This window comes from Meriones unguiculatus, chromosome 3 (assembly GCF_030254825.1).
Source record: "Meriones unguiculatus strain TT.TT164.6M chromosome 3, Bangor_MerUng_6.1, whole genome shotgun sequence".
NCBI lineage: Eukaryota > Metazoa > Chordata > Mammalia > Rodentia > Muridae > Meriones > Meriones unguiculatus.
The window spans coordinates 108107621-108132756 of NC_083351.1; the positions used below are offsets into that span (position 1 = coordinate 108107621).

The 25136-nt window shown below is 35.5% G+C and overlaps 1 protein-coding gene across 5 annotated transcripts in view; it reads right to left on the bottom strand.

Annotated features, from left to right (window-relative positions):
- Cdh18 (cadherin 18) overlaps window positions 1–25136 on the bottom strand; it is a 1064923-nt gene that overhangs the window by 64694 nt on the left and 975093 nt on the right. For all 5 annotated transcript variants that reach the window (XM_060380420.1, XM_060380419.1, XM_060380418.1 and 2 more), the window contains 2 exons: window positions 10233–10486; window positions 2469–2605 (listed from right to left, as the gene is read on the bottom strand). In XM_060380420.1, coding sequence (XP_060236403.1) covers window positions 2469–2605; window positions 10233–10486 — 391 coding nt within the window. The remainder of the gene's footprint in view (window positions 1–2468; window positions 2606–10232; window positions 10487–25136) is intronic.

Consider the following 25136-nt stretch of genomic DNA (forward strand, 5'->3'; position numbering starts at 1 on the left):
GTGCAGGCATTAGCTCTACAAGGAGAGCAACTGAACCAAAAAACTGGGCACAGGGGGCTTCTCTGAGGCTGATACTCCAACCAAGGTCCATTCATGGAAATAACCTAAAACCCCTGCACAGATGTGGCTCATGGCAGCTCAGTGTCCAAGTAGGTTCCCTAGAAAGGGGAACAGGGTCTCTTTCTGACATGAATTCAGTGGCTGCCTTTTTGATCACCCCCTCCCCCGATGGGGGGAGCAGCCTTATCAGGACACAGAGGAGGACAATGCAGAAGTCCTGATGAAACCTGATAGGCTAGGGTAAGATGGCATGTGAGGGGGACCTCCACTATCAGTGGACTGGGGGAGGGGCATGGGAAGAGAAGAAAGAGATAGGGTGGGATTGAGAGGGAATGAGGGAGGAGGTTACAGCTGGGAAACAAAATAATAAATTGTAATTAATAAAAAATAAAATTTAAAAAGATTCCAGTGATCACCTTTTTCAATAGTATGATGAAAATATAATTTCAATAAACATGGGGGCAGAAATATTATAAAATTTATTGGTTGGAAAGAACATACTGAAACAGTGTCTTCTGAAAAAGACAGGACCAAGCATTTATGAGCTCACAGTAGTGACTGCAGAACAAGATGAAGCCTGGCAACATTTCTGCACGTATTGGGAGGGCCATGGAGATTTGATGACTTCCTTTAAGGTATGTTGGCCATGCTCTAGTGAATGGCCACATAAACATGACAATATGGACAACACAAATGTATTTTGAAGGTTAAAAGAAAATAAGCATACATGAAGTTGGGAGGAAACAAGAGGGAGGGTTGTGGTTCTGGGAGGAAGTATGGGAGAAATGGGAGATATAATAAAAATACATTGTGTGCATGAATAAAATTTTCAAAAATGATCAAAATTATTATTTTTAAAAAGAATGTAAATAATAAGTACAGAATAAATAAAAAGGTTATTGTTGATTTGCATGGATTTATAACAAAGATATAGGGCAGGCATGCAGCTGTCACTCATCCCCTGAGAGTATAAGCAGTAATACTAATTGCAATGTGCAAAATTCAGAATCTCATTTGCCGGAATATAAAAAGGTGAAGCTTTATGAGAAAGTAGTTTGTCAGTGAAGTGGTTTAGCACAGAGTTACCACGTGAGACAGCAATTCTACACTTAAGAATATACTCAAGAAAATGCAATGGAAACATTCTTACCCTAGTATTTTCATGCAAATGTGCATGACATTATTAATAAGTAAAACAACAATGAAGCTCATCAGTAAGGGGAGTTAAATAAAATGTGCTAAACACTTACAACCCTGGAAGGTTTTCTTAGGAATGGAAAGCTACGGAGTAGTGATGACTCAGTCTACAACATGGATCAGCTATTAAAAAATACTCTAAGTGAAACTGAACAGCCCTCAATCAGCACAACTTCTATAATTGTTCTGGTGGAACCAACGTCAAGAATCCATTCTAGAGTTAAAAGCATGTGATTGTAATTTGCCTTACTTTGCAAGAAAAATAAGTGTGTTTCAGAATTCATTGATTTGTTGTGATAATGAAAAAAGAAATAAATTATATGATTTAAAATGACAGATAAATACCATCCTATATCTAAATGAATATTTTAATATATTTTTAAAATTTTCTCTATCATTTGTAGGAAATAACGAGCATTATTCCAGTTCACATAACAATATTTTTCACTATTAAATACTACTACAACTATATTTATGTTTTTTCATAAGTGCATTGAAATATTTTACAAAAATTTATGCCACTTTAGCCTACAATTCTAAACTAAAATTAAATGGTAACTTTTATTTATTTTCTAATGTATTAAGATGCCATTATTGAGAAAATAAATCACTTTAATCACTTTATACATTTTGTTTTATTTTTTATTAACATATTTTCCTTTTGGAAAGCCTACATAATAGGTGTTTTTAAATTTAGGTGTTTATGCAATGCTCTCTATTGATGTCCAGTTTCTCAGCTTTGTGTTGTATGATTTGCATAAAGAGGGGTTTGATATAGTGTTGAGATTTCCTATGTAATTCTTTCACAGTAAATTCTGTAAGTGCTAATTCAAGCCAGGATATTATAGTGATATCTAAGGGCTGAACTGCCAGATAATGAGTACCCTTGTTGAAAAGACTTGGTGGCATAAGTGAAGTATAAGTACATGGAACAGAAAAATAGCACAATTAAGAGGAAAATCAAGTACTCTTGACTCAAAGATTAGGACTAATCATTCTATAAAGCCAGTTTCCTAACTTCATGCTGGGATGCAAATGAAGGAAAAGCTATAAAACTAAGTCATTACATCCAGATATGTGAATTGCTTCATCTATACAATCTGTAGTATCTGGCAAAATTAAAAATGGGCAGTACCTTTCTGACCAGGAAAAGTATGCATATGATTTAATGTATAAAACCATTGTTTCCTGGGATACATAAAGCAGTTTACCGTTTTCTGAAGCAGTCACTGTTATATTGTACCATGGTGTTTCTTCTCTATCAAGAACTTTTGAAGTCTTAATGGTTCCAGTATTGGCGTCAATATTGAAAAATCTGTCCTCTTCAGGACTTTGGTTGATGAAATACCTGCAAAAAAAAAGATGGAAGTCTTTTTTGTAAGTAATGATAAACAAGGACAATATAACATAATAAAGGGAGCTATTAATTCAAGTGAATTAAATTGCAACTGTGTTTCAATTTCTATATTTGACTTAAGAATTATAATGGCTGGCTCTTTGACACCCCCCTCCCTGAGGGAGGAGCAGCCTTGCTAGGCCACAAAAGGTGGACATTGCAGGTGTCCTGAAGAAACCTGAAAAGCTAGGGTCAAATGGAAGGGGAGGAGACATCCCCTATCTGTGGACTTGGAAAGATGCAGAGAGGAGATGAGGGAGGAAGGATGGGATTGGGAAGGAATGAGGGAGCGGGATACAGCTGGGATAGAAAGTTAATAAACTGTAACTAATATTTAAAAAATAAAATAAAATAAATAAAAATAAAAAACTGAAAAAAAGAATTATTTTAAAAAAGAATTTTCTAGAACCTTGAATAGTTTTTAATAGTTAAATCACATATCAAATATACTTCAGAAAAATTAACAAATTCTGTGACTAAAAATAGACAATACTTGGGAGTTGGAGAGGTGGCTCAGCAGTTAAGAGCAAATACTGCTCTTGCAGTCAACCCAAGTTCACTTCCAAATACCCATATTATGTGGCTCTCAACTTTATACAGCCAGTCAACATTCCAGCATATAAGAACCATGTTGCAGTAGATGATCCTAGACCCATGAGTATATGGTCAGCCCATATTGGACTCTATATATTTATATAAATTATGAGTCGGAATGAATGGGTTGCTGATCTGGGAAGAGTTGTAGGGTGGCCATGATCAAAACATATTGTACACTTGTAAGAAATTCTGAATTATTAAAAATATTATATTAAAATGAGTTTGAATCTCATACATGTAATGAGAAGAAATCTGAATGAATGAATGAATAAATGAAGAAACACATTAGATCATCAAGCACTCCTGACTACTTACAGTAGGTGTTTCTCAATAATGAGTTGATAATCCCCTTCTATCTGACCCTAACCTATCAGGTCCCATCAGGGCTGGCTGTATCATCTTCCTCTGTGGCCTGGCAAGGTTGCAGCCCCTAGAAGGAGGTGATCAAAGAGTGGGCCACTGAGTTCATGTCAGAGACAACCCTTTCTCCCCTTATTAGGGAACCCACTTGGAAACTGAGCAGCCTATGGGTTTCCTCTGAGCACAGGGCCTAGGTACTCTCCATGCATGGTCCTAGGTTGTAGTATTGGTTTCAGCAGGCCTCAATGGGTGCAGATTTTTTGGTTCTGTTGGTCTCCTTGTAGAGTTCCTGCCTTCTCCAGGTCTTTCTATCTCCCCCTTCTTCTACAAGGTTTCCTGCACTCTGCTATGAGTTTCACTATCTCCTTCCATACACTGATGAGTACAGCCTTTCAGAGGTTCCCTGCGGAAGGTTTCTGTCTGGTTCCTTGTCTTCTGCTTCTGATGTCTATCCTGTTAGGCTTGGATACAAAGGGAGTATATTGTAATAAATAAATAATATAATTAATTTAAAAAAATGAGTTGATAAGTAAAATATGCACTACCAAAGAATAAAATTTTATTTAACCATACTGAATAAATCTATGTAGCTTTCATGGAAATAGATATGAATAAAGTTTGCACACATTTGAGTATACTCCATTTTAAAAAGACACACACTCATATGCAGGTCCACATGGGAAATTGAAAGCTGTGGGGGAAATAATGTGAAGAAAGAGTGTCTGAGAGATGATATTAAGCTAATGGTACTCGGAAAGTGAGGGAAGGGTATCAAAGGTGAATACTGTCAAAGTATATAAAATTCTTAAATGGGAATGATCTTGTGAAACCCATTACTTTGTACCATAAATTCATTCCAATATTTTTTATAAATAAAGTGTAGTAAAACTTTGTAGCTCTGTCACTGCTACATTCTTACTATATTACAAGTAAAATAACCATCAAAATAGAATCTACACAGGATCTAAAGTATTTAGTCACAACAGCACTTGCATTAGGAAATAAATAAATTAGAAGGACTACTCATTAGAACCTTTGATGAGAAAGTTAGACAATGAAGCTTCCGACTTAATCTACAGATTAATGCTCTGATGCATTCATGAAATAAAGCCCTTAATGAGGAGTGGTGGAAAGTAGGAAGGGGAGTTTATTTAGAGGAAGTATGTCCAAAAACTGCGAGTTTGAGGTTTTATCTGCCCTAGTCCTTTCCTGCTGCAATTTCACTTCTGGATGCTCACAATGACATTTTTTTTTCTGATACATGGCTCCCATCAAATGATCCTCTACCTCAGAGTGGATCCAAACACTGGGCTAAATAATAAGTGAGTGAACCCTTCCAACACATGTGAAACAAAATACATGATTATTCTTGTATTTCTTTTCTGTAGGGTAGACTATTGAAAAGGAGTGAAAATAAAACTAATATAATCTGCTGAGAGTGGCTTCAAATCTGTAACCATTAAGAAAGCATGGTATTCATAATGTTGTAGAATTAGACTATCGAAAGTATAATTAACTAATTAACTTGTTGCTAATTCCTAATTGTCCAATAGTCCATAAAAACCTTCTAATTGGACCAGTTGATAATGTAGTCATTTACTAATTTAGCACTAACATACAAGTGCTTGTATTTGCACCTTTCCTAGCAAGAAAACTTCTGGCAGAGGTTCCTTTCTTACACAGAGATATGGGTGATGATTATATATTTTTACAACTTTTTATTATGACAAGGAACATGCATATCTGTTAATACTTGTAATATTTATGTTTTAAACGGAAAATGAAAAAACTTCAATTTGTCAAAATAAGATGAAAATTTATTATTCAAAATATCACTTCACTGACCAACAGAAAGGCAATCTACGACTATAATATACAGTCAATATCAAGGATGACTTTCTTTAATCAAGTAATTTTTCAACAAATCTTACTTTAAACAAATCACTGCATTTGTCATTTGGAACTCAATTTCTCAGTTATACTGTACATATAGGGTAAAGTTAATTAATTTTCATGTTCAACTGTATTGGAAAAGTTGTTTTTCATTTCAAAAACAAAATCTGTTTGCCCTAGCAAGGCTGTTCCTCTTTCGGAGGGAAAGGAGTTCAAAGAGCCCATCACTGAGTTCATGTCAGAGACAGTCTCTGTTCCCCTTACTAGGGTACCCACTGGACTGTTAAGCTGCTATGGGCTACGTCTGAGCAGGGGTTCTAGGTTATATCCATGAATGGCCCTTGGTTGGAAAATCAGTCTCAGAAAAGACACCTGTGCCCAGATATATTTGATCCTTGTGGCATTCCTGTCCTCTCCAGGTCTTACTAACTCCTTCTTCTTTCATATGTTTTCCTGCACTCTGCCCAAGGTTTGGTTATGAATCTCTGCATCTGCTTTGATACACTGGCCACAGAGGAGGACATTGCAGCCAGTCCTGATGAGACCTGATAAATTAGGGTCAGATTGAAGGGAAGGATGATCTCCCTTTTCAAAAGTAGACTTAGAGAGGGGCAGGGAGGAGATGAAGGAGGAAGGGTAGGATTGGGAGGGAATGAGGGAGGGAGCTACGGCTGGGATGCAAAGCGAATAAAGTATAATTAATATAAAAAATCAAAATAAAAAATCTCTTTTCTCATAGGTACTTGTTTATCCATAATATTCTTTATATTTCAATAAATACTTGATTTCAAGTACATCAAAAATATATTTCTGTACTGATTTGCTCTAAAAATATTAGTTAGATTAAAGTATAAATTATTTCTCTCAGATTTTGTCCTTTGTATGCTTGTAAATACAGAATGCAGGTGGTAAAGAAAATGCACGGAGATTTCTTTCTCCTGTAGCTGTTTTATAAGTTATTTGATTATGACTAATAGTTGGATACAATTTGATAATCTTTAATTATCTCCCATCTTGTGGAATAACATGGATGCTAGGCTTCCTCTGCAGCTTAACTAAAGGTCACACACATCTGAAATGTAGCGTTTATTTCATATTTAAAAATTTTATTTCAGAAGATTAGGGCATGAAATGCATTAACCACACAAATATTGGAAAAATAATCATTCTAGTTAAATAATACAAAAGAAACATTTGTTATATGGTAAATCTGGCATTATACTTCACTGTCTAATAAAATACTGTGTACATAGATTGTGCAACAGCACATAGATTATGTAACAGCACATAGATTGTGTTAGAATATATATTATATGCCAGATGCCTGTATTACCTTAAGAAATTGTCTATATTATTAAGCAAGAAAGGAGCATGTTGCCTCAGTATTTAATACTTATATTGATTGAGACCCAGCATTCATAACTTCTGTCTAAAGGTGTTACTCATCTGTGGCTCTAGTCATCTTTGGCTCCTTACATTACAAGTGTCATATGTGCGTGATGTTTAACCTAAGCCTTCACTAAACGCCTTCTCTCTGTATGTATCCATCTACTCAAACAACAAGACTCCAGCTACAATCATTGGCTTTTGGATTATTTAAAACTTTTCTAGAAATTAAAATTCATGCTTTAAATATAGACATCGTGTTTTTGTTTCTTAGTTGAAATCCATTGAAGGTATTATGTGGTTCCTGAAAAGTATTCCAAATCTAAAATTAATGTTATCTGTCAAATGTGTTAAAATTTCCCTTTTAAAATGAAAAATCTATACATTATCAGACAATTTCATGAAATTCCAAATTTTGGGGGAACAAAAAAAATTATTTGATAAACCAACAGGTAGCAACAAGTAGAGATTTGTGAGAGCCCATGTCAAAAACAGGATTTTGTATTTTTTAGCACCTCCTAGCTGAAGTTCCTCGGTTCCACTTATATTAAGCCAGAAAGTAAATGCAGATTGTTTAAACTTATGGGCTTCCAGTGTTAGCAAGCTAACCACCTCTGACTTCATATGTATAATTTTATCTATATATTTATTTATGACAATTTATTCAGCTTGTATCCCTGCTGCAGTCCCCCCATTCATCTCCTCCCAGTCCCACCCACCCTCCCTCTTCTCTTCCTATGCCCTTTCCTTAGACCTCTGATAGGAGAGGACCTTTCCCTCTGCTATCTGACCATAGTTTTAACAAAAGATGATAACTACATTCCTGAAAATTGCATGTCATTTTGAGCTATCCAACAGACAAACATAAAACATAAAACCTTGATATGGTTTGCTATAAAAATAGGAATAATGTAACACTTTAAAAAATTAAATATCAAAGAATGAAGCCCAGAACACTGTCACAAATTCCTGTAAGATTGTAAAAAATTTTTTATTATCAATTCTACAAATAGAAAATTAATTCCTTTCCCTGGCACACTCAAGCCACAACCCCTCAGAGTACTTTCCTTAATTACTACAAACATTTGATCCCCATGAAAGAAAGACTAAAGGGGCTTGTTTTTATTTTTGTTATTATTTTTCTTTTTCTTTTCATTGTTTGTACCTTGAGTCCTATGTAAATGGCACATTTTTATTAAAATCAAGTTACAAATGCTATGTAAATTACACACCTTAGCAACAGTTGTACAGTTCCTAATTATTTCAAGGCAACTGAAGTAAATTCATTTTACTTTTTGAATCAAAACAAAACATAAAATAATGGTTATGCTAATGAACCCATTAGCATTTGAAGACAATGTATCAATCATCTCTCTGCAGCAACATCTAATGCTGTGAGTGTTCAGTTCATTTTCCAATAACATGCGGAAAATACTAAGGGAATTAGAAATAACACAGGACAATAAATCATTCATAGAACTAGTTCATTTTTTAGATTGATGGGTGAATGTGGGAGCAATCACAAGACCATGTAATATGTGACTTACAAGGGCTGACACTGTATTCCAGAAAGATCTTTTACATTTCTTTTCATGAATGCAGTTTCTATAACACTCAATTTATATTCATATGTATCAGTTTCTCACCCTTAATCTTATGAAAATTTGGGTCCAGATCATTTTTTAACTAATTAATTAATTTATTTACTTTATATCCAGATCCTTTCCCCTCCCTTCTTTCCTCCCACCTCTACCCTCCCTTCCTGTTCTTCCACCCTCTCTCCAGTATTCAGATAAGAGGAGCCCCAGCACCACCCCAGATCCTTAAGCCACATGAGGACTTACCCAGTCCTCTTTCCTTGTGGCCTGGAGAGACAGCCCCACCAGGGAGCAGTGGTCAGGGAATTCTTTTGAAGTGAACTGTTTTTATTTTTTTGTTTGTTTTTTTTTTTTGTTTGTTTGTTTGGCTACAGTTGGGTATCCTGAGATCTTTTCTGTGTCTTTTTCTGTCGGTCTTCCTATGTTATGTTCTAGACACTTCTATCCACCAAAATGAACAGATAGGTTTCCTTTATCCTCAGAAAATCATACCTTCTATTTCCAATTGATCAAAATTTCTCTAGTTAATGTGCTGAATACATTTTCCCTCAGTCAACATTTAATTAATTTGCTTTCTACAACATTGGTGTAGAAGTAGAAGTCTTTTCATCTCTCTCTTTTTCTGTGTATGTAGGGTATGATGCGCACATCTGTGTGCATGAGGTCTCACGTGAATGATATCCATGTGGATGTGAATACAAATGAACATGTGTGTGTATGGAGACTTGAAGCTGACATGAGGGGTCTTTCTATCATTCTTTCTCTTTTTTATCAGGGTAAGGTATTGTGTTGAAAACAGAGCTAGAGGATAAACAGCCTCTACTTAGTTGCTTTCAAAGATCACTATCTTTGCCTTTGGACTGCTGTAATTATTTTTTTTTACTCTTTTTTATTGTTTATTATTAGTAGTTACATTTTATTAACTCTGTATCCCAGCTGTATCCAGATCCCTCATTCCCTCCCAATCCCACCCTCATCTCCTCCCTGCCCCTTTCCAAGTCCATGGATTGGGGAGGACCTCCTCCCCTTTCCTCTGGCCCTGTTTTATCAGGTATCCTCAGGGCTGGCTGCAAAGTCCTCCTCTGTGGCCTAGCAGGACTGCTCCTCCCTTGGGGGGTGGGGAGGTCAAAGAACCAGCCATTGAGTTCCTGTTAGAAATAGTCCTTGTTCCCCTTACTATGGAAACCAATTGGTTACTGAGCTATACCACGAGCCCCATCCGAGTAAAGGTTCTATGTTTTATCTGTACATGGTCCTTGGTTGGAGAAACAGTTTCAGAAAAAAAACCCTGTGCCCAGATATATCTGGTCCTTGTGGGGCTCCTATTCTTTCCTTGTCATATTAACTCCCCTTCTTCTGAAGTTTTGGTTATGAGTCTTAGTATCTGTTTTGAAACGCTCCTTGGTAGGGTCTTTTAGATGCCTTCTGCGGTAGACTCCTGTCATACATCCAATGCACAAAGGATTGCTGTAATTATAAGCAACAGTTTCTATCAGAGGTTTAGATGACACGTAATCTGTTTTGTTTTTCAATAGCAATCTCTTTCTCCACCTATCCATCTTCCTAAGCCCTCTCATATATTAATAATTTAATCAACTTTTGTCTGCTAATTTTTTCAGATTACTTAATTGTAAAAATTTAAGACCCATTGCAAATAAGATTTAACCATACTTTAAGTCACTTTAAATTATCTTAAGACATAAACCAAATTTTCAAGTACTTGTGTGATTAAGTCTAAACCATACCTTACTAAACTATTTGCACTGTCTGGATCCTGTGCCAAGACGGTACCAACAATTGTCCCAATCTTGGAATTTTCATAGACTTCCATGACATAAGATGGCATAGAAAAAAGTGGTGGTTCATCCACATCCCCAACAATGATCTTCAACATGGTGGCATCTTTAAATGGACCCAAGTGGGAAAAGCGGAAGTCCAGGTGTGTATTTGCTCCTTCAATGTTGAGAGTGTAGGACTTCTTTTTCTCATAATTCAGTGGCTGCAGAGGAAAAAAGTGATAGCCAATGTTAGGAGTTCCACATTTCTTAAAAATGAAATTATTTTTCTACTAATAAAAATGACAGTAGATATAAACCAACTTACTTCTCTTTAAAAATTGCTATGGTATTTTTCTGAATTATGATATCTAAACAGAAGTTATAGGAACTCATGGCTTAATCCATAGTGATTTTGGATAGCCATAAAATGTGATAACTACACACAAAAATAAATTCCTCTTCAGAAAGTTATATTGCTTTCTGAGACACATTCTAATCTTCCTCAGCAACCAGAAATTATTAAAGATATAGTCTATTACATGCTGGTAACTTGTTTAAAATTTGAATGAGCCAGGCAGTGGTGGTACATGCTTTATATCCCAACATTTGGGAATCAGAGGCAGGTTTATCTCTATGAGTTAAAGGTTACCCTGGTTTACAAATCTAGTTCCTAGACAGCTGGGGCTACACACAAAAGCTGTCTTGGAAAACCAGAAACAAACAAACAAACAAAATAAATAAATAAAACTTGAAATAACTTTTTACATTTATGTGATATTCTCACAGTATTTCATAATTCTTTATTTTAAATTGGGTACTGGTAATTTTGCTTCTGAATTAAGTTTCTTCTGGTATTGTGCTTTTCACCCTATATCAGATTTATCATTTGAAATTATTTTCTCCTCTTCTGTATATTGTCTCTTCACTGTATTAATGTTCTTTGCTAAGTCAAAATTATATAGTTTGTTTAATTTATTTGATTTATTTGTAGTACTATTTAATCTATTTTGTTTGTCATATTCCTTATTAGACTATGATATTTGAAGCAAACTTTTTGTTTTGTTTGGTCTTGTTTTTGTTTCTCTAGACACGGTTTCTCTGTATAGCCTTGGCTGTCCTGGACTCACTTTATAGACTAGGCTGTCCTTGAACTCACAGAGATCTGCCTGCCTCTTCTTCCCAGAGTGCTGGATCATAGGTGTGTACCACTTTGCCCAGCTTGGAGCAATGTTTCAATTGCAGACATTTTTCTTTGCTTGATTTTAATTATTTTAGCTTTGATCCTATATTAACAGGTCATTCTAATCAATTTACTGTATTTCTTAATTAAAAATTATCCAATTAGAGCATCAAATTGTTATCAAAATGTTCTGTAAATAATTCATGGTCTGATGCATTAGGAATATATTATTTTTATATATTTTATCAATTAGCAGTCTTTCTTTTTCATTGTTGTTATTATTATTATTATTGTTGTTGTTGTTGTTTACAATTTATTCACTTTGTATCCCAGTTGTAGCCCCCTTCCTCATCTTTTCCTGGTCCCACTCTCCCTCTTTCTTTCCTCTCCTTTCCCTCTCTGCTAGTCCATTGATAGGGGAAGTCCTCGTCTCCTACTGTCTGACCCTAGCCTATCAGGTCTCATCAGGACTGTCTGGATCCTCTTCCTCTGTGGGCTGGCTAGGTCTCCCAACCAAGGAGAAGTGATCAAGGAGCAGGCAACCAGGTTCATGTCAGAGACTGTCTCTTCGCCCCTTACCTTATAAGGAACACACATGGAGACTGTGCTGTCTATGGGCTACATCTATGAAGGGATTCTAGGTCCTCTCTATGCATGGTCATTGGATGATACATCAGTTTCTGCAGTTACCACTGGGCCCAGTTCTTTTGGCTTTTTTGATCTCCTTGTGAACTTGTGACCCCTTTGGGTCCTTCTATGTCCTCTTCTTCTATAAGACTTCCTGCATTCTGTCCCAAGTTTGTCTGTTATCCTCTGTATCTGCTTTGATCTCCTGCTGGGTGGAATATTTTAGAGGATATCTGTGGTAGGTTCCTGTCCTATTCCCTCTCTTCTACCTCTTCTGGTGTCTATACTGTTTTCCTTTCTAAACAAAAATTAAGCATCTTTCCTAGGGTCCTCCTTGTTGTTTAGCTTCTTTAGGTCTGTAGATTTTAGTATGTTTATCCTGTATTATATGACTAATAAACTCTTTCTGACATTCGTAGATTTTGGAGATGGAAACTTCATTTATTTATGTTCTTATGATATGCTAAATCCTATTTGTGAATCCATCATCCAGGCCTAAGCATCTCTCCCAGATTCCATGTCCAACTATTGTAGTAGGAGAATGAAGCTGCAACATGAGATTTTGTTGAAAAGGTTCTTAAAAAACATTATTAAAGGGATCTTGGAAACACTATCCTCTGTACTACTGATGATCATTTTTTTCCATCCCTTCCTGACTGCCTTTAAAGTTGGTCTTCTTAAGCCAGGTGTTGTCTGGCCATGTCTTTAATCTCAGCACTCAGGAAAGAGAGGCAGGAGATCTTTGTGATTTTGAGACAAGCATGGTCTACAGGATGAGTGTCAGGACAGCCCAGGCTACCCAGATATACTCTGAAAGAGAGGAAAGAGAGAGAGGGAGGGAGGGAGAGAGAGAGAGAGAGAGAGAGAGAGAGAGAGAGAGAGAACAATAACTAGTTTTATAGGTTGCAAACATTGTATAGACAGCACGACTATTTTGTCTATTTTGAGACTACTTTCTGATTCCCATGATCCACATGGAAATTTACAACTATCTGGTACACCAGGTTCAGGGAACCTGATCCCACTTCACATCATCAAGAGCCCAAGGCATTCACATTGTTTACATACAAAGATATCCAAATATACAATAAGAATAAGCAAAATATTTTTAACTTTAATTATTTATTAAAAATTTATTCACTTTACATCCCAGTTGCAGCCCCCTCCCTTGTCTCTTCCTGGTCCCACCCTACCTCTCCTTAACCCCTTCCACTAGTTCTCAGAAAGAGGAGGCTTCCTCCCCTACCAATTGACCCTGACCTATCAAATCTCCTCAGTATTGCCTGCATCATTTTCCTCTGTGGCTTGGCAAGGCAGCCCTACCAGTGGGAACTGAGGGAGGAGCAGGCAGCAGAGTCCATTTCAGAGACAGCTCCTGCTCCCCTTACTAGGGTATACACATGGGGACTGAGCTGCCTGTAGTCTACATCTGAGCAGAGGTTCTAGGTTCTATCCATCCATGGTCCTCAAATAATTAAAAATTTTAAGTTCCTCTAGAGAACAGAAAGATTTGATGATCACACCATCCTTTCAAATGATTGTCAAAGGATACCAGATCCAGAGGATGGGTGTGGAAGAAAAATGGCCCGCTGGAAGATTGTCATGCTTATGCATAAAAAGTCAGGAAACATAGATGACTTCAGTTAAAGATACCTAACACAGCAAAATTAAAGCAAGCTCGTACCTTAGCAAGGAGAAATTTCTGAAAATCAAGTCAAATTAATAAACTTCTCTTTAAAAAAATTAGCAGGGTACAGATTTAAAAACATGAACCCTATTCCTTGTTCACTATTCCTGGTTAAAAGCAAATGTTCAAAATAATAAAAATTGTTGCCTTGTTGAAAGAGGTGTAATTTTATCAAATCTTATTACTCATATTTATAGGTAAATCAGAAGTATATAATGAGGCATTTCCAATCATAATATGCTGAAGTACCTCTCATGAAGTTATCTGGCAGTTGCTGGTAGGCTGTTCATATATGTTCATATGTTTCTAACAGAATGTTGGAAAGTGACAAAGCAGAGGAAGGAAAAAAAAATCTTGTCAGATTTCAGATGCATCAGTTTTGGGAGGTAAAATATCTTTGCTACTTATTGGTATTTTTCAGCTCAACATCCTTTCTAGAATTTTGTTTCTTTTTTAAAGAACCATTAGAATAACAGTACCACCTGGAGAGCTACCTGAAATAGAGCTGAAGTGCTGAGCATGTGAAATTGTGGCTTTGGGTAATGTAGTTTTAACCACTAGTGCTCAACTACAATGAGTAAAATTTGCAATTGTGTTCATATGCCACCATCTGAAGACTTCATTTTCCGAATGACCAGAAATCTATTCTAAGGAAAGAAATGGGCCATCCAGTAGACTTTTCAATAAAATGGAACAAAAACTAAGACAGTCAGAAGTTTAAAGAAATAATGTTTTGCTTTTCTCTAAAATGTTGATATTTCATTTTATTTAATAATTATGTTGCTTACAAAAAGACTATTATCCCAGAGGCTACATGTGGCTTTTTGGTTGGGTAAACAATGGAGAAAGACATCCGGTCTGTCCTGCCTCAGGACTTCAGCATTTGCTGCTCCTTCTACCTGGAAAACTTCCTGAGTTCTGTGTAGCTCTTGTTACTACATGTCACCTAGCTGAGAATGTGGCTAGGATTTTGATATAAACAATACCTTTTGCTTCCCATCTCTTCCCACTTTCTCTTATGGTAATGACTATTTTCTTCACACTGTGTCCTGCTTGATATTTTTGTACCTTTATATATATACATACATTTCTTGTCTCCATTAAAATGTTACTTCAATAAATAATATTGATTTCTCATTTCAAAAACAATTAATTAAAAAAAAAACCAATAACAACAAAGAATTGTGGATGGAGACTATCCTCTTTACATCTGGACCAGACTAACTGTCTGAATATGTCACTGATAGGCATCAGAAGCCAAGAGGCCTCATATTTGCTTAATATGATTGTTTGTTATAATATTTATTTAACTTTTGGGGAAAATTTTATGAACAATGTTCTTATCATTCTAAAATTATGGCTGTCTTTGCTTTGCTAGTAGTTATTAGTGCATTTTTTTTTACAACACTGAATTTTAAAACATCTATCTTAATTGGTTCATTGTTGCAGAATTTTACTCCCTTCTACTCACTGAAATTAGTGAAGAAAATTTCAGTCACATTTAGTTTATTTTGATGTTACTATCAAACTGTGTATTGAAGAGGGTAGAGCACACATTTCCTAGCAGATCCCTTGGACAAAATAGATGTCACATGTCTTGATGCTGCCCACCTAATGGTAGGGTACAGGCTGTTTGTGTGGACACATGATTTCATGTTGATGATCATCTAATATAAGCTTAACGACCTCCAGGCAGTGATAATCATCCTGGGAGACTTGTTTGCCAGGACTGGCAGATGGATGGATAGGGACCATCTGCAGCCACAAAGAAAAGAGAGAATAATTTCAGGTTGGGTCAGAAATTTAAAGACAGGTTTACCACTGCAAATGGGTACATATTAAGTGTTTCTTTTCTGAATAATAATTGATAAAACTGAATGGTACCTATAGAAAAACTGGAAGGAAGTATAATCATTTATTTATTCTGCATATTTCAAAATTAGGTTTTTAACACCAAGAATATAATCACAGAAGTCTATAAATATGACAGTGTATTATTTACCTCTATTGTAACTTGGGGTAAACATGTACAACTACCCATCATTTAGAAATTCAAAACTAAAAATCTTTGGAATTTTAGAATCTGTATAGTATCTGTCTGTGGAGCTTAATATTCCTTAGATACTAGCAAATTTCTTTAGCCCAAATGTAATCAATCAAACACAGTATGTTAGAAATAGTAAAACCTATTTACCAGTCACATAAATAAAAAAAAATCATACTGAAAAGAAATAAAAGGGAAAATTCACCTGGACTACTGAAGTATAATGAAAAGCAAAGAAGATGAAAAATCAGAGTTTGTAAACTAAAAGCAGCAGTTAATGCTTACACAATAACAACAACAAAAACCAACACTATAAAGGCACGATAAGTGTAAAGGTAGTGATTATTTATGATAAACTAGAGCTCCTTCGTAACTGTTTTATAGTGTCTAATATTCATACGTGTGTCTATGTATGTACTGACATTTATTCAAACCAAGCAATTATGTGGTGCTGAAGCTGAACGAAGAATTATGGACACAGTGTTTCTCCTTTTATGAGAGGATTCTTTCGAAAATAATGGACTCGGGTTCTTGACAATTTGGTGATTATTGTTTACAGTTTCCTTTTTGCCCATATATTTTTTGGTGGTTGGGTGAACAATTTTAGTTTAGAAGACTGTAGAGCTGGGATAAGTCTCCTGGGTGCAATAGTGCAAGTCTCCATCATTAGTTGGTATTTAATGTGAGCAGCACCTAAGCTTACAATGGCTCCGCACCAAAATTCATAAACATAAGTTAATGTTTTGGGGAAAAATTTCAGGTATAAAAACAAAACATTGCTCTATATGGTTTATTAGTTTGTTTATTTTCATTTTTTTAGGCTTTGCTTTAGGTTTAATTCTTGAGAAATGTTTTATTACCTTTCAAACTCTGAACTTTGTGTGTTTATTCAGTTATTTATTGTGATAATGACTACTGAACAGGGTATTTCATACACTAATTAAATAATCTACCAATGAGCTAGTTGATAAATCTAAAATGAATGAATGAATGAATGAATGAATGAATGAATTATACATGCACACCAGAAGAGGCATCTGAGCCCCGTGTAGATGTTTATGAGCCACCATCTAGTTGCTGGAAATCGAAGATGTCCTCTGACCTCCAGACATATACCTTGATATGCAGATGAATGTGCATATATGTGCATGCACACACACAGGGAGAGATTGATTGAGATTTAACAACAGTCTTTTGTAGCTACGAAACACACCTCATTTGAAAGACAACCACAGGCACCTATGAAGCCAAAGGAATCTTTACTCATTCTAGAGACGTTATGGAAACCTGTTCCCTGGCTTTTTCTAAGTTATGTGTATGCTCCAGCATTACTGGTAATTAAACCAACACTTGATGTCTAGGCATTCCAATTGCACTCTAATTCAACAACCAGGCAGAGAAGCCAGCAGTTTTGTTCAAGAATCTCCACTTGGCTGCTATGGGTAATAAAGATTCCTTTCAAGGCAAACATAGATTTTAGACAATGTAAGCACTGAGCTTGAGTCAGTGAACTGTGAAGCTGCAAGCGCAGAGAACTGGCTTGAGCCATAAAGGATTATCCTCAGGACTTGAAATCAAATGAAATGTACCTTGGCGGATTTTAAACTTGCTTTAGAGTAGAAACTTCTTATTCCTTCCATTTCCCAAGCTTCAAGATGCCAAGCATGTTAAGTATATTCTGTTTCTCTCCTAGCACTAGCGTTTGATTGCAAAAGGTTTATTTTCTAAGTCTATAGGTCTACAGATAAAGATGCTTGCCCTAGTATTAAACATACTCATAATTTCACAAGCATTAGATTTAGATGATAAGATTTGTGACTTTGTACTAAATTCGTATAACACTTAGGTTTATGAATGTGTTGAGGTGGGATTATTCTATGTATGAGGAAGACATGAATTTTGGAGAACCAGAAACAGATTTTATATATGGTAGCTTATTTGTGACCTGAAAATACACACACACACACACACACACACACACACACACACACATAATATATATGCATTTATATGTGTAATAAGTAGGCCCACACATGTATGTATACAGACATATACAATAGGTACATATGTGTATTTAAAATGGACATATATGTATGTGATGAACCTACCTATTACCCACACATATGTGTAGAGATATGTGTGTAAATATATATATGTGTATACGTGTGTGAAGGATAGGTTAATCTTGGATGTGCAAGCAGGTACTAAATTAAATTACAATAATTACTCTAATTGAGAATTGTAAGTAATTTGAGGTACTGTCACCACATACAGAGGGGTAAGAGACCTATAACCCAAGACCTTTTGAAAAGTACTAGAAGAGTGCTTCCTAATGCTGTCGCCCTTTAATAAAGCTCCTCTTGTTGTGATGACCCCAACCATACAATTATTTTATTGCTACTTCAGAAGTGTAATTTTGCTACTGTTAGGAATCAAAATGTAAATATCTGATATGTGATTCTCAAAAGGGCTGTGACCTACAGGCTGAGAAATAATACTCTAGAAGACAGAGGAAGCAAAGAGGGAATAAAGTCAGATGCTAAGGAGAATGCAGTCTAGCAGTTAAAGCTCTGAGGGAATCTGTCTGTTCCAAGTAATTAAGTGAGTGCTTTCTGAGTGTAGCAATCCTAAAATGAAAGAAACATTGATTGGATATATTGAAACATGCGATAGAAATGATGCATCATTTTATTTAATGTGTTTGATGGTAAAATAGATATGGATTTATCTGCTATTTCAGATTAGATAGAATTAGAAGAATTGGATGTAGGGAGAGGTTTTAGTCATGAATTTCTAATTTCCTTACATCAAACTTGGTTGATACGACTTTATTATTATTTTTTCTTTGAAAAAATCCTATAAAACATGGTTTACATGAAATTTATGTGTTATTGAAAACATATTGGTTGAATTTTTCAAATATTGTAGCTTTATCCTTTGTTTCTCTTAATAACAAAAATGAATTTATTGTATTTCAATGAACAAGTCTTTCTTTCCTCCTTCCAATTCTATACTGTGTCTTATTTCAAGACTCTTCTCATCAGACTGAAGAAGATCGACATCAAAGAAAGAAAACTCAATCCAGAAATGAAGAACTTGGAGTTATTCTATATACCCTAGAGCATCTTGCCATCCCTGCAAAAGGACAGGCAAGTTTACTGCTACAAGTGCCAGTTTGCTTCTCTTAGGGAAGTCCTGGGTCACCTGTCATGTTGGCTCCTAAGGAACTGCTGTTGTAAGAGTTTAACCAAGAATTGAGGTCCATGTAGAATTGTTAGAAATATAAAAAAGGAAAAAAAGCCACAGGACTGCCCATCATTCAGGGAAGATCTGGATTATTAAGCACATGCAAGAAGGACTTGAAGTTTATTTACAGACGTTTGTACCAATCTATCTTTAGCTGATTGAGTGTTGTATGACCGCCCTCTCCAAAACAGAGGTAGAATGTCCTGTTTTCTCACATATTTTTTTTTGTTTTTTTCTTTTATTGAAAATGTATTTTTTTAAAATTTTTTATTTAACTTTTATTAATTACACTTTATTCCTTTTGTATCCCCCCATAAGCCCCTCCCTCCTCCCCTCCCGGTCCCACCCTCCCCCCCTTTCTGCATGCATGCCTCTCCCCAAGTCCACTGACAGGGGAGGTCCTCCTCTCCTTCTTTCTGATTTTTTTTTTTTTTTTTTTTTTTTTTTTTTTTTTGTGCTTCTCAATGCAGTTTATTCAGGAACCTCGAACAATCTTCTGACTATGGGGAAAGCCAGCCCACAGCTTAAAATGGCCTCTGGGTAGCCAACCCCAGTGTGCCTCGTGGGCAATGCAGATAGGTCCACATACACGGAAGCAAGCCAGATCCTCAGCCTTAGGCAAATATGGAGTTGTTCATGACAGAGAGCACTCACCATCTGGAAGGTGGAAGGTGGAAACCAGCTCCATCTTTAAGGCGCGGCATTACACAGCTCTCTACAGTTCCCCCTTTTTGTTTTAGACGCATCAGGCAAGAGTAGAGGTCTGATCTCTGATATTAGAAATAAATTGGGACTTTGTACTAATGTTCATTTAGGTGTCATCCACCCAAAGAGCATCAGACCCGTCAGATACCTTTTTCTCAGAGGCGGGACCTGGGGCATCAACCCTCATGCAATCAGACATGCTCTTCTCTGGGTCCAAAGCGGCTGACCCTGAGTGTAGTGCTTAGCCTCACATCCTGAGTTTAACATTTTAGCTTTTTATGATAGCCAACCATGCTTGGGGAGACTGTCCTGCTTCAATGGCTGTAAAGGCCTGAATGATCATGGCTGCATTACGCTGTTGTGAGACTCTAATCTTGCATATACTCCACAGTCAAATAAGGAGACCAACACCATAAGGCCTGTATATTTTATACACATTTCCTTTTTTTTTTTTTTTTTTTTGGCTTGTAAATTGTAGGTCTCTTTTGTATATAATCTCTATTTTCTTTTTTCTTTCTTTTTTTTTTTTTTTTTTTTAAGTCTGTTCGTGTTCTGTTCAGGAAGTTGTCTCCTGTGCCAATGAGTTCTAGGCTCTTCCCCGCTTTTTCTTCTAACTGATTTAGTGTGTCTGGTTTTATGTTGAGGTCTTTGATCCACTTGCAATTTAGTTTTGTACATGGTGATGAATACGGATCTATTTGCATTTTTCTACATGTAGACATCCAGTTAGACCAGGTATCCAGCAGGGTATTAAAGCAGATGTTGAGGTTCATAACCAAATTTTGGGCACAGTGAAGGGAATCTTATGAAAGAAGGGGGAGCTAGAAAGACCTAGAGGAGACAGATGCTCCACAAGGAGAACAACAGAACCACAAAATCTGGGCACAGGAATCTTTTCTGAGACTGATATTCTAAGCAAGGACCATCCATGGAGATAACTTAGAACCTCTGCTCAGATTTAACCTTTGACAGCTCATTGTCCAGGTGAGTTTCCTAGTAAGGGGAAGAAGGACTGTCTCTGACATGAACTCAATGGCTGGCTCTTTGATCACCTTCCCTTGAGGGGGGAACAGCCTTACCAGGCCACGGAGGAAATCAATTCAGTCAGTCCTGACAAGACCTGATAGGCTAGGGTCAGATGGAAGGGGAGGAGGACCTCCCCTATCAGTGGACTTGGATAGGGGCATGGAAGGAGATGAGGAAGGAAGGTGGGATTGAGAGGGAATAAGGGAGGGGGCTACAGCTGAGATACGAAGTGAATAAACTGTAAATAATATAAAAAATTAAAATTAAAAGTCTGTTTACATTTAATGCCTTGTATTAGTCAATGACTTGTTTTCAAATTATTTGAAACATTTGACATTACCAAAAAAATACTTATTTTTTAATAAAATTGATATAGAAAAAATGAATTTATTATTCTTCCTATTTATAAATTCTCATTTTGCTAAAATTAATCATGTTTTTTAACCATTGGTTGGTGTTAGCATTTTGTTCCTATCTTCCAATTTTAAACATGTGTTTAATTCATCAAATTTTATTATTTCATTTTTGGACCATAGTATATTTAGAAGTCAAATGTGATGAAAAGTGCTTAGAATACTGATTTCTTATTGTTGTTTTGCGCCCTAAATTTGTATAGATTTTTTTGAGCATGTTACATGCTCATAATTAATTAGTGGCTTTAGAATTACAACCTTCTTTTCTTTTCTAGTTTTAGTTGTGAACCTATCATGATGGACATATCTCTTCTTGGGCCTTTGGCTTCTATCACCACTTATATAACCTTAACTACTATGTTTCAAATATCTCTGGTTTTGTCAGAGAAAAGTCTCCTCCTATTTGTGAAAAGGTATGTATTTTTGCTTTTCTTACTTCTACTGTACTTTTTTAAAGATTCTGTTCAATTTACAACTTTTTCAACAGCAAATATTAACATAATAAGGTAGTAAATAAGTAAAATAGATCATTTGTTTTCTCTACTACCATTAAGGATTATCACCATTGCTTATATTATGCCCTTTAAATTTTATTATTCTTACAGAAATAAACTTGATTTACTTACTTTGTTTCACTTTTTTTATTTTTAGCTGTATTTTATAAAACAATTGATGAGATTTTTTTTCTTTGCTTCCTACACAATTTCTGCATTATAAAATATATTATTTGTGCATTTTAGAGTGAACACCCTTATCATGCTCATCTCTCCCCCTGACCCTAATTCCAATTGTCATCAGTGCTCTGGCAGGCCATTCTGTTCCAGTCCACAAGTAGTGACACGGAAGTGATGCATTTCCGCACAGTTCACCTTCTTTTTAAATCTTTGTGTGGGTTACTGTGTGTATCTGTGTGTGAGTGTGGGAATGAACCTGCCACCACCCAAGTGGAGTGCACAGGATAAGGGGTTGTACCTTATCTTACACATGGTTTGGTTACATAAATCAGTGTTATTGGCTTTCACCCTTCCAAGTGTTCTCTTGTCTTCACCTGCTTTCTCACCATAGAAATCCTTGGTTTATTTTCATGTTTTATTGTGTTAAATATAGAGGACTTCTGGACATACGTATTCAGGTAATCATGTTTATCTAGAAAGTTGTTTACCCACTAAGCACTATTTCTAGCTTGTGTCTATTTTTGAAATTATATATGTGTTTGTATAACAAAATGATAGATATTTTTTTACTAGTAGTCCTCACACTTGAAAGGTAAAAAGATATAAAGCATTTTGTCATTGTTGTTTCCTGAGTTTTTTGCTAATACTTCTCCAGAGATATTTAACAGAGACCTGATAGACTAGAGTCAGAAGGAAGGGGAAAAGGACTTTCCTTCATTGGACTGAGGAGGGGCATAGGAGAAGAAGAGGGAGGGATGGCGGGACTGGAAGGGGATGGGGAGGGGCTACAGCTGGGATACAAATTGAATAAACTGTTATTGTAATTAACAAAATAAAAAGTAAAAAAAAAATTAATTATACATTTTTGAAACTAACAGCATTGGGACAAGTTTATCATCTTGGTTTCTGCAAGATGTGCTAACCCAGGGACAATTTTACCCTCCACAGGCAATTCAATTTTTTTTCTCTTTAGCTACTACCCAATATTCTAATTTAACACCTCATTATCAATGAGTTCGGTGTGATTTTCATAGATTTTTAGTTTCTTTAATTTTATCTCATTACTCTTAGTAATTGCGTTTACATATCACTGCTCTTTCTCACATATAATGCAGCACTTTTGCTCTTAATATCAATCCATTTCATATTAATGTAGATAGTTTTCATCCATCACACTCATCTTGTTCCATCTAGCTTTGTATATTTAGGACATTTTAATAGTTTCTCGTTAATCTCTTCCACTGTCCTCTCAATCACACTTGTGTGTTCTTCCTTTTGATCTGTCTTACCTCGAAGAGCATATGTATACTGAAATTATTATCTAGCCAATAAGAGCTAATTGGAGAATTTTCATGGACTATAAGGAGAACTGAAGGTTCTCTTGTAATAGGCAATAGAAGAGAGATTCATAGAAGTTTCCTTTATGTACGCTGTACCTCCATTAGGATTTGCATTTCATGTTAAATAGATAATTATTAATTTAGGCTTCCATTTCCATGTATTAAAATTTGATTTTAATTCTGGAAAAGAGCCAAACCCCAAGTAGTAACCAGCATCATCATTACTCATATTTTTTTCTCAATGTTTGCATTTTAATTATGATATATAAACATCACGATTAATTTAACTAATGCTACTGTGTCTGAACCTTGCTTTGCAGTGCTTTTTGAGGTTATTTTTCCAGGGTAGGGGATCTTCAATGGAGACTAGAATTCATACATAAGCTCTCCTATTATACATTTCTCTCAACTGTAAATTGAGCATTCATTTTTGTATAAGTCTAGTATTACTAATAACTGCTATTACATGTATAACTATTGTCACTTGAACATGGAAAAATGGAAATACCTCTCATTTCAAACAATCATTGTATATGTAATTAGATTCAACATTATACAAGTGCATGGATGATTGTATAATGTGTATATATAATATGTATATAGTTATATGATATTTTTATGTAGAATATGCATAAATATGTCAAAATATCAAAATGTATTAGTATTCATGAATGAACAGAACTCAGCTAATCACATTGTATTATGAGATCAACAGTTTCCCGATATTGAACTTTATTATGCTAAGACTTATGTGTTAAAGACAATAATGAACATTTAGTGGTGTCATATGATTCATTATTTCAGGTTTGTGCTCATGCTTAAAGGTAAATATCAAGAATTCAGTTTGTTCAGCATTAGTCCTCCATCAAATATAATAGGAATACAGCAATTCAGTCAATCGAATTGAAATTTGGACTCTACTCTGTATTACGTCTAGATGATCAAAATAAATTCCCAGATGCTAGTAGCTCCTAAGTATAAAATAATGTTTAGCCTAGTTTTCCAAAGTAGAATAGCAAACAATTGTTCATAATGAACAGTGTAGCAAAATCACAATGTAAAAATCATAATTACTTTGTGTTTGTGTGTACATTAAAGGATAGTTATTTTGTCTTATTTGCTTTTTGTGGTACATAAAATACATAGAAAAATAAGAACAGCATAGTCCTTATTCTTTCACACTCAAAGAAAAAGAATAACTATAAGAATCTCAATAAACGCAAATTTCTAAAGACCATAGATACATTATCTGACATAACCCTATTAAGATTAAAATAGAAAATGTATCATCTATTTCTCTTAGATTAGATCGCAGTTCCTTTGTAGGCATTAAACATACGACGTTCACATAGAGGTTATATGCATAAAATACATCCAGATACATAAAATTATATTAAATATTTTTAAATGAGTTTGTGAATTAAGAGGATAAATGTGGATTAATTCACAGATGATATAACATAAACCCTGCCTCCTAAACACCACCTGCTAATCAATACCAATGCTTTTAATTATCCTTCATAACCTGACAGTATGGCCCTATTGCTGACTACATCATTCATGCAATTGAACAGAGAAATAAAGCTGGGGCCCAACTGAAAGCTTCACCCCTACTAAAAAGCATCCAAGATGCTGGAAGTTACTATGTATTATAACAGAAGAGAAAGTAATTATCAATATCAACCAGATATAACCCTATGACTAACGGCAGCAACTTGGCTGTAAGATACACTGGTGTAAAAGTGCAATAAATGTTATGGGGCTAACCAACCACTTTCCAAAAGAATAGATTTAAGGCTGACTCTATTAGATGGAACTCATATCAGACATCATAAATTAGGCAAAAAAAATAAAAAAAGGTCAAACCCAACAAAAATAGATAGCTCATTGGCTCTAGGGGACAGTGTATTCTATTAATCTGTTAAAGGA